The 14,043-nt window shown below is 42.9% G+C and overlaps 1 protein-coding gene across 1 annotated transcript in view; it reads left to right on the top strand.

Annotated features, from left to right (window-relative positions):
* gnpat (glyceronephosphate O-acyltransferase) overlaps positions 1 to 14,043 on the top strand; it is a 60,823-nt gene that overhangs the window by 23,332 nt on the left and 23,448 nt on the right. Inside the window, exon 10 of the mRNA XM_060852351.1 lies at positions 12,688 to 12,933. Within this exon, the coding sequence (XP_060708334.1) occupies positions 12,688 to 12,933 (246 nt within the window). The remainder of the gene's footprint in view (positions 1 to 12,687; positions 12,934 to 14,043) is intronic.

Below are 14,043 nucleotides of genomic sequence, written 5' to 3'. Positions count from 1 at the left end.
CATTGGGCAGATAAGTCAAGACTTTCCTAAGGTCATTAGTACAATCTGGAGCCCAGGATTTGGCTCTATTTATTTCTGTCATTGCTATCCCTTATCATAAAGATGTTTGAGACTTGAAGCATGAAGTTGATCAATATGTTGTCATTTTGAATGTTGGTCACAGGCTCATCCCAGCCATTAATGTTAGTGCTGCTACACTTCAAGGAGAGAGTCAGCATATCCTTGTAGCATCTTTGCCCTTCCCTGAGAAGCTGGCCGCTTGAGAGTTGAGAAAACAGGACCTGGCAAGGGAGAGATGCTTTTCTGCCATCCTGCCACAATGTCCAGTCCACTGCAGTTGATTTTGCAGGAATTTTCCCTGAGTGATTATACAGTTGACTTCAAATAGAACACTGGTTTGTTCAATCATTCTCTCTCTGAATCTGGAGAAAGTAGTGGAGAATCTGTTGCTGAAATTTCTCTAGTGCTATTATTTGATGCTGATACACAGTCTAGTATCATTGCCTCAGATTAAAATTAACAACTAATCAAGCATCAATTGTTTATGGACGTGAGTTCTAAATCTCTACCACCCTTTGTGTGTAGAAATACTTTCTAACATTTCTTAACTGTATGGCCCTAAATTTTTAGACTATGCCCTGTAATTCTAGAATGCCCAACCCGTGGAAATAGTTTCTTTATCTACCCTATTTTACTGTATTAATATCTCAAAGGTTTCTATCATAGAAATGTAGAACATGGCAACAGGCGTAGGTCATTCGACCTCTTAAGCCTGCTCTGCCATTCAATATGACCATGGTTGACCATGGAGCTCAATACCCTAATCCTGCCTTCCCCCATCCCTTGATTCCTTCAGCTACAAGAGCTATACCTACCTCCTCCTTGAAAACACACAATGTTTTGGTTTCAATCACTTCTTGTGATAGTTAATTCCGCAGGCTCTCCACTCTTTTTAGATGAAGAGATTCCACCTTGTCTCAGTCCTAAAAGGTTTACCTCCTTACCATGAACGAATTTTTAAAAAACCTTGGTTCTGGACTCCCTTGCCATGGGAAACATCCTTCCTGCATCTAACCTATTTAGTCCTATTAGAATGTTATAAATATCTATGAGATCCCCTCATTCTTCTAAACTGCAGTGAATACAATCCTAAACGACTTAATCTTTCCTCATACCTCAGCCTTACCATCCCAGGAATCAATTTGATAAGCCTTCACTGCACGGCTTCTAAAGCAAGAGCATCCTTCCTCAGATAAGGAGACTAAAATTGCATACAATATTCCAGGTGGACTCACCAGCACCCTGTATAATTACAGCAAGACATCCTGTTCCTTGAATCATCTCGCCGAGAAGGTCAACATTTAGTTTGCTGCCTTTCTGCCTGCTGGCACCTGCATGTTTACTTTCAGTGACTGGTGCACAAGGATACCCTAGCCTCATTGACCATTCCCCTCTCAATTTTCAGGCATTCAAATAATCTGCCTTCCTATTTTTGCTACCAAAGTGGATAAACACATTATACTGCATCTGCCATGCATTTTTCAACTCACTCAGCTTGTCCAAATCACACTGCAACATCTCTGCATCCTCCTCACAGCACACCCTTCCACCAGCTTTGTGTCATCTGCAAATTGAGAGATTACATTTAGTTCCCTCATCTAAATTATTAACATATGTTGTGAATAGCTGGGGTCCTAGTACTGATCCGTATAGTACCTATTAGTCACTGCCTGTCATTCAAAAAAAGGTCTGTGTATTCCTGCTCTTTCCTGTCTGCTAACCAGTTGTCTATCCATTTCAATACTGTACTCTTAATTCCACATACTTGAATTTAACACGTTAATCTCTAAAGAGAGACTTTGTCAAAAGATCACCCCTTAATTTCTAAACTCTACACAAAATAGGTCTAATTTCTAATATCTCACCTCATAACTCAACCCCTCAAGTCTAGGTCCATTATTGTAAACCCATGTTGTATTCCTTTTAAGGCCAGTATATCCTTCCTAAGATGTATACACATCTGCTCACAGTACTCCAAATGGGATTTAACAGAGATTTTGTGTAGCTCCAGTGGAGTTTGCGCATTCTCCATGTGTCTATATGGGTTTCCTCTTGGTGCTCTGGTTTCCTCCCACAGTCCAAAGATGTGCAAGTCAGATGAGTTAGCCACGCTAAACAGCCTATAGTGTTAGGTGCATTAGTCAGAGGGAAATGGGTCTGGGTGAGTTACTCTTCAGAGGGTCGGAAGGGCCGAAGGGCCTGTTTCCACACTGTAGAGCATCTAATCTAATCATTTATGCACCTGAATTCCAGCCCTCTTTGGACACCCACTATATTTAACTCCACATTGTCTAGAAAATATGCTGACTTGAACAATGACAATCTAGAGGGTGCTTTGATCTGAGATGCTTCCACTTGGTTTTGTATTTGTACTTCTGGAAGACATTGTTTGTTATAATGAAACCATGCTGAGCACATTTGTCAGCAGAAGGTCTCGGGCAACTGTCTCTGTGTGGAGTTTGCACGTTCTGCGTATGTCCGCGTGGTTTCCTGTGGGTGCTCCGGTTTCCTCCCACAGTCCAAAGATGTGCAGGTTAGGTGAATTGGCTATGCTAAATTTCCTATAGTGCTCAGGAATGTGTAGGTTAGGTGTATTAATCAGGGGTAAATATAAGGTAGGGGGCGTGGGTCTGAGTGGGTTACTTGGAGTGTCGGTATGGCCTTGTTGGGCTGAAGGGCCTGCTTCCACACTGTAGGGATTTTCTTAAAGAAAGAATGCTATTTGTATTGATTTTTCTCATACTGTTTTACCCAACCAGCTCCTCCAGACAGAGAAACAGTTAACCCTGCTCTTAAAGAACAATGATCTTTTCATTTTTTTAGGATGCAGTAAAGATTTCATCAGGGTTAGAATAGAACCCTGCAGATCATAGCTCACTAACAACATTACAGAAATAACATTTACATCATGGTCATATTTGACTTTTAACTCTTGATTGTCTGATTGACAAAAGTAGCCTTGTTCAGTTTAAACAGCAACGTGATCAGTAGAATTATATATTTTCTGATCATATTTAGTAGTTGCCTTTCGTATAAAGATATACAACCTTGCATCAAGGATAGGCTTAACTGCTGTATTTTTTGCCAGTTCCGTGCTGGTTCCTCCAGGTGTATCTTCAGGAAGTTATCAGCAGTCATCTTCCTTGATCTTTGTTTATTTATGCTTAATTATACTAATATGCTGTAGATAGCTTGACATTGTATATGCTCAAGCTATAAACCATGTGAAAGCCAGCACGGTCTGAATCAGCTGATAGGTGTCTTTTTAAAAAGTGTTTTTATGGGGGATTCGGCAAGATGGCGGCGATTCTGTAGAACTGCTGTGGATAGCTCTGCCTAACAGCCAAGGCACACTGGTGTTTTTTTCCAACTTACGTGGTGGAATTATTAGGTTAAAACCTTACAGAACACATATTTTGTTAATATTTGGGAATGGGAAGGATGCCAAAGAGAAAAGGAGCGAGCAAACAGCAGCAGGAACACCTACCACACCAGAGACTGCAGCAAGAGCAGCCTCTCCTGTCAGACTCTCAGGAATTGGCTGCAGCGATGGAGAGACTGACCTTGAAAGTTGGGGCTGCAATTGAGGAGATCCGTGGGGAGATTCGTGCTCAGGTTCAACCTATTGCATCCATGCTGCAGAAGCATGAGCAGGAGATCCAGGGCCTCGGGGAGCAGCTGCAAGAGGTGGAGGGTCAAACTAAGGCCTTGGAAGCTGTGATGGAGTCCTAATCCAGTCGGATCCAGGTACGGGCCTTGCGAGACCATATCGATGACCTCAGAAATCGAGGTCGGAGGATAAATCTCCGAATTGTCGGGCTCCCTGAACATGAGGAAGGTGAGCAGCCAGTCAGCTTCTTTGAAGTTTTTGGGCCTTCACATCGAGTCCAGCAGGCTGCAGATTGAAAGGGCTTATCACGTGACAGTGCACAGGTCAGGGCCGGTGCAGCGCCCCCGTCCAGTCCTAGTGCACTTCCACTCATATAAGGACAAGGAAAAAGTCACAAAAGCTTCCAGATCCCTGGGAAAAGATCTGCGGGCACTGCTGTTCAAGGGGTCAAAAATCATGTTTTTCCAGGATTTCTCTGCAGCTTTAATTCGAAAGAGGAACTCCTTCGATGAAGTTAAAAAGAGGTTGAGGAACCTGGACATCCAGTACTCCATGAGATACCCCGCAGTGCTTCGTTTCAGCCACAAGGACTCAGTTTATATATTTGACTCGGCGGATAAAGCTAAAAACTTTGTAGACACTTTAAAATAGACAGATTGGCCTGAAGAATACGATTAGTGTTTGTTCTTTTTTCCTTCTTTCCCACGTTTTCTGTTCCTTTTTTTATTGCTTTCATTCTCCCTAGTAATTTCTTTTTTTTTGGAAAGGGGGGGAAACGCCTTGGAATAAGATGTTCCTTTTTTTTAATAACTGGATTTTCTAATGGGAAATTTTGTGGGTGTTCTCTGTTGTGTCTTTTTTTTGTTTATTCTGTTTCTCTTTTAGTCACAAGTAGGGGTGACATGAAGCCAGGGATGGGTGGAGTTCTCATCCTGTCTCTTTTCTTTTGATTTAAGGATCATCTCCTTGCTCTTTTTTTCTGGCCTAAGGTTGGGGCACAGACCAGGTTTGAAGGAGCTGTGAAGGAGGGGATGGGTAGGGTGAGTGTCTCCTATGGGCAGGGGGAAGATATTCAAGGTTTTATAGTTGGTTTTCTTTGTTGTTTTTGATAGTAATAGTTGTTAATAGTTATGATAGAGTAGTTTTTGTACATATAGTTCTTTAACTCTGAGTCTTAATTTACTTGTGCTCGGCGCTTTGTAAGCAGGGATCCCCCTCCAGGGGGTTCAAGTGTCTCTGAAATGGGATATAGCTAAATGTCTTATTAACTGGTGCACCTGGAATATTAAGGGAAATCATTCGCCTGTTAAAAAGAAAAAAGTGCTTTCTAGTCTTAAGAGGGAAAGGGTTAATATCACTTTGTTGCAGGATACCCATCTTGATGATGGGGAACACTTGAAATTACAACAGGGGAGTTATGACTGGGTATTCTTTTCATCCTTTACTACTAAAAGTAGGGGAGTGGCAGTACTTATTCAGAAAAATCTTCCGTTCACATTATTAGAGCAGGTGAAAGGTGAGCAGGGACGGTTTGTGATACTTAAAGCCCTGATACATGGGGAGGAATACGGCATTTTAAATGTCTACTGTCTTCCGTTGCATCCCCTCAAATTTTTGATTAGTGCTTTCTCCAAGTCGAGTGCTTTTGGAACACAGCACATTATTATAGGGGGGGATTTTAATTGTCTTTTGGATCTGACAGTGGATAGGATGCCTTATGGGCCCCCGACTATTTCTTCACAGGTCAAGCAGGTGGTTGACTTATGTGAGAGGTTGGGATTGGTGGATATTTGGAGATGTCTTCACCCTACCGGCAGGGACTTCACCTCTTTTTCAAACCCACATAAATGTCACACGTGGATTGACCTCTTTCTGGCTCCCTCGGCCCTCCTGGATCCAGTTATGGGTTGTAGAATTGGGAATATAGCTGTTTCCAATCACGCGGCGGTATATTTGGAGGTTAAGGCCAAGAGTGAAGGGCTAGGTTTGCGGCACTGGCATTTGGACCCTTTTCTTCTTAAGGATTCCAAATTTGTGGAATACTTTTTGAAGGAGTTTCAGGAATTCTTGACTATCAACTCAGGTATGGCTAGTAGTCCGCCCATGCTATGGGAGACTGCTAAGGCCTTTGCTAGGGGATTAGCTATTTCCTTTTCAGCTAGCCAGAAATGACAGAAGGAGGAACAGCAGCGTCTACTTGAGATGCGGTTGAAAGCCGCCAAGGCGGCACATTTTGCATGGCCTTTGGTGACTAAGCTACTGCGGATCACGGCCCTCCAGGCTGCCTTGAATTCAATACTGACACAAAACGCAAAGAAAGAACTTGCCATTGGTAGACAAAGGCTGTTCGAATATGGGGATAGGCCAGGGAAGTATTTAGCGTACCTGACCAGGAAAAAGCAGTTCCTCAATCCGTTACTGCAATCAGAGACAGCGCCGGGGTCCTTACATACGATGCTAAAAAGATTAATGAGGCTTTTTGGAGCTTTTACTCTAAATTGTATCGGTCTGCAGATTGCAAGGACAGAAGGGCTAAAATGGAGACCTCTTTAAGAATTTTGGACACCCCAGGGGTAACCATGGAACAGGCCTCTCTCCTTAATACCCCCTTGAAGTTCAGGAAATACAGGAGGCAGCTAGGCAACTTCAGAGTGGTAAAAACAATGACTGCAGATGCTGGAAACCAGATTCTGGATTAGTGGTGCTGGAAGAGCACAGCAGTTCAGGCAGCATCCGAGGAGCAGTAAAATCAACGTTTTGGGCAAAAGCCCTTCATCAGGAATAAAGGCAGAGAGCCTGAAGCGTGGAGAGATGAGCTAGAGGAGGCCGGGGGTGGGGAGAAAGTAGCATAGAGTACAATAGGTGAGTGGGGGAGGGGATGAAGGTGGTAGGTCAGGGAGGAAGGTGGAGTGGATAGGTGGAAAAGAAGATAGGCAGGTAGGACAAGTCATGGGGACAGTGCTGAGCTGGAAGTTTGGAGCTAGAGTGAGGTGGGGAAAGGGAAATGAGGAAACTGTTGAAGTCCACATTGATGCCCTGGGGTTGAAGTGTTCCGAGGCGGAAGATGAGGCGTTCTTCCTCCAGGCGTCAGGTGATGAGAGAGCGGCGGTGAAGGAGGCCCAGGACCTCCATGTCCTCGGCAGAGTGGGGTGGGGAGTTGAAATGTTGGGCCACAGAGCGGTGTGGTTGATTGGTGCGGGTGTCCCGGAGATCTCCTTAAAACGCTCTGCTAGGAGGCATCCAGTCTCCCCAATGTCGAGGAGACCGCATCGGGAGCAACAGATACAATAAATGATATTAGTGGATGTGCAGGTAAAACTTTGATGGATGTGGAAGGCTCCTTTAGGGCCTTGGATGGAGGTGAGGGAGGTGGTGTGGGCGCAGGTTTTACAATTCCTGCGGTGGCAGGGGAAGGTGCCAGGGTGGGAGGATGGGTTGTAGGGGGGCGTGGATCTGACCAGGTAGTCACTGAGGGAACGGTCTTTGCGGAAAGGGGTGGGGAGGGAAATATATCCCTGGTGGTGGGGTCTTTTTGGAGGTGGCAGAAATGTCAGCGGATGATTTGGTTTATGCGAAGGTTGGTAGGGTGGAAGGTGAGCTCCAGGGACGTTCTGTCCTTGTTACGGTTGGTGGGGTGGAGTCTGAGGGCGGAGGTGCGGGATGTGGACGAGATGCGTTGGAGGGCATCTTTAACCACGTGGGAAGGGAAATTGCCGTCTCTAAAGAAGGAGGCCATCTGGTGTGTCCTCCTGGGAGCAGATACGGCAGAGGCGGAGAAATTGGGAATACGGAATGGCATTGGGAAAGCGCCTGGCCCTGATGGTCTCCCGGGTGAGTTTTATAAAGAGTTTATAGGGATTCTATCAGGGCCGATGTTGGAGATGTCCAATCACTCCTATATATGAATACCTACCACCATCTTTGAGAGGAGCTAATATTTCCTTAATTTTCCTGAGGATTGTGCCTCATACTGGCCCATCTCTGTATTAAGTTCAGATTTCAAGATTCTATCTAAGATCCTGGCACTGAGATTGGAAAAGGTGTTGCCCCATATTATTAAAGAGGACCAGGCAGGCTTTATAAGGAGCCATGGGTCCTCTAATAATATTAGAAGGTGGCTGAATATGGTCCAGGTCTGTCAGCAAAGATGGATTCAGGGGTTGGTGATTTCCTTAGATGCAGAGAAAGCATTTGACTGGGTGGAATGGCCATATCTTTTTTATGGGAGAAAGTGAGGGCTGGAGATCAGAGCTGAAAATGTGTTGCTGGAAAAGCGCAGCAGATCAGGCAGCATCCAAGGAGCAAGAGAATCGATGTTTCGGGCATGAGCCCTGAAATGTCGATTCTCCTGCTCCTTGGATGCTACCTGACCTACTGCGCTTTTCTAGCAACACATATCTATTTTATGTCTGAGAACAGTTTTGGTTGGGCGTGGTCTTTGCGAGGTGGGTGGAGGATTTATATCGCCACCCTCTGGGCGCGTTCATCGCCAATGGGGTGAAATCTGGGAATTTTAGGATTGGTCGGGGTAGTCGGCAAGGCTACCCCTTCTCACCGTTGTTGTTTACGGTAGTGATAGAGCCGCTGGCAGTGGCCATTCATCAGAACGTCCACATAACCGCTCTGGAACTGGGATCGAGGGCACACAAGATTACACCGTCTGCGAATAATGTCCTTCTGTTTTTATCGAACCCAATGGCCTCCGTACCCCGTTTTACATAATGTATCAATTCATTTGGGGCTATTTCAGGATATAAGGTTAACTTTGCAAAATCGGAGGCTATGCCTTTGGGGTACCTTAAGGATGTGCCAGAAGTTGAAGGTGGCCCAAGTTCCCTTTTAAGTGGTCACGGGCAGGGTTCCGATACCAAGGCATTTTTATTACCCCAAGTTTGATCTGTTATTTCAGACTAACTTTGCTCACTTGCTCGACAATATTAGGCGAGATCTCCAGAGATAGTAGGCTCTTCCAATTTCATGTCTGGGCCAAATATCTCTCATTAAGATGAATGTTCTTCCTCGTTTGCTTTATCCCATGCGTATGCTCCCTATAACGTTTCCCAGGTCAACGCTGTGGAAGCTTATGGGATGGTTCCTTTGTCAGGCATCATGGGCAGCCCCTCATCAAACTTACTAAATTGCAGTTGCCTCAAGGAGGGGGAGGAGTTGATTTCCCAGACATCTGGAGGTGTCAACTGAGTTCCCTGCTGTCCTTTGTCTATGATTAGGTAGGCAACGATCCAAATTCAATACGACCGGATATTGAGGCCTCCCAGGTAAAGTGCCCTCTTATTAACCTGTTGTTCATGGATAAGATGACAGTTATGGACCACTGCCGGAACCCCATTGTCATTAGTACAGTCAATGCATGGAGGGCGATGTGTCAGAGTGAGGGTTGTTTATCCAAGACTTCGCCACTTACTTCTATAGTTGGCATACCAGGGTTCCGACTAGGGATGATGGACTCAGGGTTCAAACTGTGGGCAGCGAGAGGAGTTTCTAGTTTGGGTAACTTGTTTGATGGGGAGGTTATGATGTCTTTTGAGGAACTGAGTCGCAAATACGGGTTGCCCAGCAGAGATCTTTTCCATTTTTTTCAGGTTAGGGATTTCATCCAGAAGAAGACTACTCTTCTCACTAAGCCCTATAAGCCCCATACAGAGAGGATATTGCTACGTTCCACAAGCACCCTTTCGGTTAGTGCCATCAATCGCCTGCTGGACAGCAGGGTCTGGCTGGATATTAACTGGTTATGTAAGGTCTAGGGGCAAGAGCTAGAAATGGAGATCTCTTCTGAGACATGGGAGAACATATGGGAGAATGCTCAAAAGATCTCAATCTGTAATAGGACATGAACTACGCAGTTAAAAGTCTGCACAGGGGTCGTCTGGCACCAGACCGTCTGGTGAAGTTTAAAAAAGGGTCATCTTCAGTGTGCCTCAAATGTAAAAAAAAAAGTGTAGGTACACTTACCCATTGCTTCTGGACATGCCACAGGCTCCGTGTTTATTGGAGCACTGTGGCGGGAGAGATAGGGAGTGTATTGAGGACTGAAGTTAAAGTAGACTGCATATCCCACCTCTTAAGTCTACCGAATTTACCATCTGTAGACGCGCATGGGAAGAAACTATTTAATATTCTTGCATACTGTGCACATGTTCTGGTGTCTGAGAACCTGCCGGCCTTGCTGGGATGGCAGAAATTAATTATGGTGCACATTCCCTTAGACTTTTTTACAAACATGATGCACCACACAACAGACCATTTTTGTAAGACATGGCAGCCCTACTTGAGTTATTTGGATATAGATTTGCCAGTTATCTTGACTAGGGTATTTGTTTAACCAGGATGGTTAAGTTTGTCAAGTCCTGGGCCCTGGAGGGGGTCTCCTGAGTTAATACGGGTACATGTAGAATGCTCCAGTTCCTTTGTTTGGGAGCTCTTCTGTTCTGTATTTTGTGGGGGTTTTTTTTGCTTTTCTTTCTTTTTTTGATCTGTTAGTTATTTACTTATTTATTGGTGTTGCTTTGCACAGTGTTAGGGTTTGTTTTGTATTATAGGGTAGGTTAGTAGTTAGCAGACAGTAGTTGTATTGTAATTTGTTTTTTTTCTTTTTATTATACTGATATTTGTTATTGATTGTATTTTTCAATAATTTTATATGTTTGTAAAGTTAAAAAAATTCCTAATAAATATCTTTACAAAAAAAAGTGTTTATATTTGAAATAATAATCCTTACTGGCTTTTCGAGGCCACTGCTTCAATGCACCTGAGTAAATTTAACACTTTGGTATATCAAGACTTAGTGTTTGCATTCTGCAATTCAGTTTTGCTGTGACAATTGGATACCTTGTGGTCTAAGGTGAGATGTGAAAATAGAACATAGAACAGTATATTGCAATATATGCCCTTCGGCCCACAATGTTGTGCCGGACATTTTATCTTAATCTAAGATCAACCTAACCTACACACCCTTCAATTTACTGCCATCCATGTGCCTGTCCAATAGTCACTTAAATTTCCCTAATGTCTCTGACTCGACTACCACTGTTGGCAGTGCATTCCACGCATCCACCACTCTGTGTAAAGAACCTACCTCTGACATATACCCTATACCTTCTTCCAATTATCTTAAAAGTATGACCCCTCTTGACAGCCATTTCTGCCCTGGGGAAAAGTCTCTGACTAGCTACTTTACCGATGCCTCTCATTACCTTGAACACCTCTATCAAGTCACCTCTCTTCCTTCTTCTCTCCAGTGTGAAAAGCCATAGCTCACTCAACCTCTCTTCATAAGACAAGCCCTCCAGTTCAGGCAACATCCTGGTAAATCTCTTCTGCACACACTCTCTAAAGCATCTACATCCTTCCTATAATGATGCGACTAAAACTGGACACAATATTCCAAGTGTTTTATAGAGTTGCAGCAAAACCTCACAGCTCTTAAACTCAATGCCCCTGTTAATGAAAGCCAAAACACTATATGCCTTCTCAACAACCCAATCAACTTGGGTGGCAACTTTGAGGGATCTATATAAGTGGACCCCAAGATCCCACTGTTGCTCCACACTGCCAAGAATCCTGTCTTTAACTCTGTATTCAGCATTCAAATTCGACCTTTCAAAATGAATCACTTCGCATTTATTCAGATTGAACTCCATCTGCCACTTCTCAGCCCAGCTGCGCAACCTGACAATGTTTTGTTGTAGCCCACAAAAGCCCTCAACGCTATCCACAATACTACCAACCTTTGTGTCATTGGCAAACTTACTAACCTACTCTTCCACTTCTTCATTCAAGTCATCTATAAAAACTACGAAGAGCAGAGGCCCAAGAGCAAATCCCACTACGGGACACCACTGATAACCGACTGCCAGACAAAATGCTTTCCATCCTCTACCACTTGCTGTCTTGTTTTGGCTAGCCACTTCTGTATCCAGACAGCCAAATTTCCCCATATCCCATACCTCCTAACTTTCTGAATGAATTTACTGTGGGGAACCTTATCTAACGTCTTACTGAAATCTATATATGCAACATCCACTGCTCAGTCTTTGTCAACTTCTCTCTTCACATCCTCAAAGAACTCAAGGTTTGTGAGGCATGACCTGCCCCCTCAAAGCTATGCTGACGATCTTTAATCAAACTGTTTTTTTCCAAATAGTCATAAATCATATCTCTCAGAATCCTTTTCAGTACCTTGCTTACTACAAACGTAACGCTGACCGGTCTGTAATTCCCACGACTTTCCCTATTCCCTTACTTGAACAGAAGAACAACATTCACCTCCCAATCATCTAGTACTTCTCTCAGGGAGAGTGAGGATGCAAAGATCATTGCCAGCGGCATAGCAATCTCATTCCTTGCTCCCCGTAGTAACCTTGGATATATGTTGTTTGCCCCTGAGGACTTATCTATCTTGATGATTTCCAGAATTTCCAGCACATCCACTCTCTTAATATCAATCTCTTCAAGTTTATTAATCTGGTCCACGGTGTTCTCACTATCAACAGGTCCCTCTCTAGTGAACACTGAAGCAAAAAAAACTCATTTAGGGCCTCCCCTACCTCTTCAGACTCCAGACATAAGTTCCCTCCACTATCCCTGATCAGTCCTACCTTCTCTCTGATCATTCTCTTATGCCACATGTAAGTGTGGGTACAGATATTTACGTAGGAAACTAATGGGATCAGAACTTCTAATAACTACACCTCCATATGTACCACTAATCTTCAATTGTGGAGAATGAGTGAAATCTGAAACGCACTTATTTCTTTTTAGGTGAAAAATTAAAACATTAAACTTTTCAGTCTTTATAGTTTAAAGTTCCCTGTTCAAAACTATGTATAATGTGTTTCCCAGCAGATCTACAGTATCTGCATTTGCGAAATGAATACTATATTGATATTCATTTGTTATTTTCATATATTGGATACCATTTCATCATGAATCCAAATTTTTAAAAAATCTACATTTGCAGTGTGCAAAATTTCACTGATCTCTATGTTGTGTTCCAGGGAATGTAACATCTGACAAAGTGATTCGCTCAAGTCTTGCCCTACGCCACAACATTGTGAAGACAGTCAAAGACCAGGTTGTGCTCTGTCAAGAAGGGACACCAACTAAATTCACAGTAGAAAATATTTTCAAGTACACCATTTCCGTGCTGATGTGCGCATCCTATAGAAATCAGATACTACATGTTTTTGTGCGTCCTGCCTTGGTAGCAATTGCATTTCAAAATGCACAAAGTTGCAGGAAAGGTAAATACTTTTCAAAAATATTCATTATATGATATCTCAAATTGAATGGCACATTGTTATCCTTACATCTTTGGAATCAGGATTTAAGATCCATATTGAGCAGATGGAATGAAGGCCCCATGTAACTGTTGGTTGTGAAGATTTAATGCAAAATAAACTTAATCTAAATTTCTTTTGTGGGTACACAGCACAAATGTCATCATTGTGACAGTGATTCCCAAGATGGGTTGTGAGGGATTTGGGAAATCCAACACAATGGTAGGAAGGTTGGTAAGGTCACATTTGTTGGGGCAGGGTATGATAGTAGGAATAGTGCTGGGGGAAAAAATACATTATTTTTATTTAACTAGTGTCAAAAGTAGTTGATGCTGAGAGGTTCAATACTTTTACTTATTTTGCTGAAGGAAAAATAGTTTACAGAATGAAACTGATTGAAAAAGTAGATTAATGCTTGTATTAGTATGCTCTGACATTATGCTGCTTTTCAAAGTTCTAAATGTCTCCTGTTTGTGCCTTCCCATTGCAGATTTGAATATCCTTCCTTTCCCTTGATTGGCTTTGTTCTATCACCTGACCTCACATAGTAGTTCCTCATCATTTTCTAGTTCACCAGTTTTTTTAATGTAGATATTTTTATTGAAAATTTAACATTTTTAAACGTTTACAAAAGAAAACTAAAAAAAACCCAAGTATAAACATTGATATACAGTTAAATCTTAAATAAATGATAACCAAAATCTATCAAACAAGAAAAAAGAAATACCAAGAGAGAAAAAAAACAAACTCAACTAACTACTCATCTAGCTTACATCTAACCAGAGTGTATGATTAAAATTCTTACATTATTCAAGAGAAAAAAACCCAATGGATAACACATAAATTGAGCAGTGATATACATGCTCGGAATGTGTTAACATCAGATCACAACAAAACCCGTATTCTTGCGGGATTCTTCTCCCAAGGGACCCCGGACCAGCCAGGTTCACCCTCTCAATTAAATAAAGGTCCTTGTAGGATGACCGGGATATTTGTATTTGTGTAATTCAAGAGGGGCTGCCATATTTTATGGAGTAATTTGGTTTTCCTCCTGGTGCACCATATTTGTAAGGA

This window comes from Hemiscyllium ocellatum, chromosome 3 (genome assembly GCF_020745735.1).
Source record: "Hemiscyllium ocellatum isolate sHemOce1 chromosome 3, sHemOce1.pat.X.cur, whole genome shotgun sequence".
NCBI classification, from domain to species: Eukaryota; Metazoa; Chordata; class Chondrichthyes; order Orectolobiformes; family Hemiscylliidae; genus Hemiscyllium; species Hemiscyllium ocellatum.
This window is presented reverse-complemented; position numbering and strand designations above follow the sequence as displayed.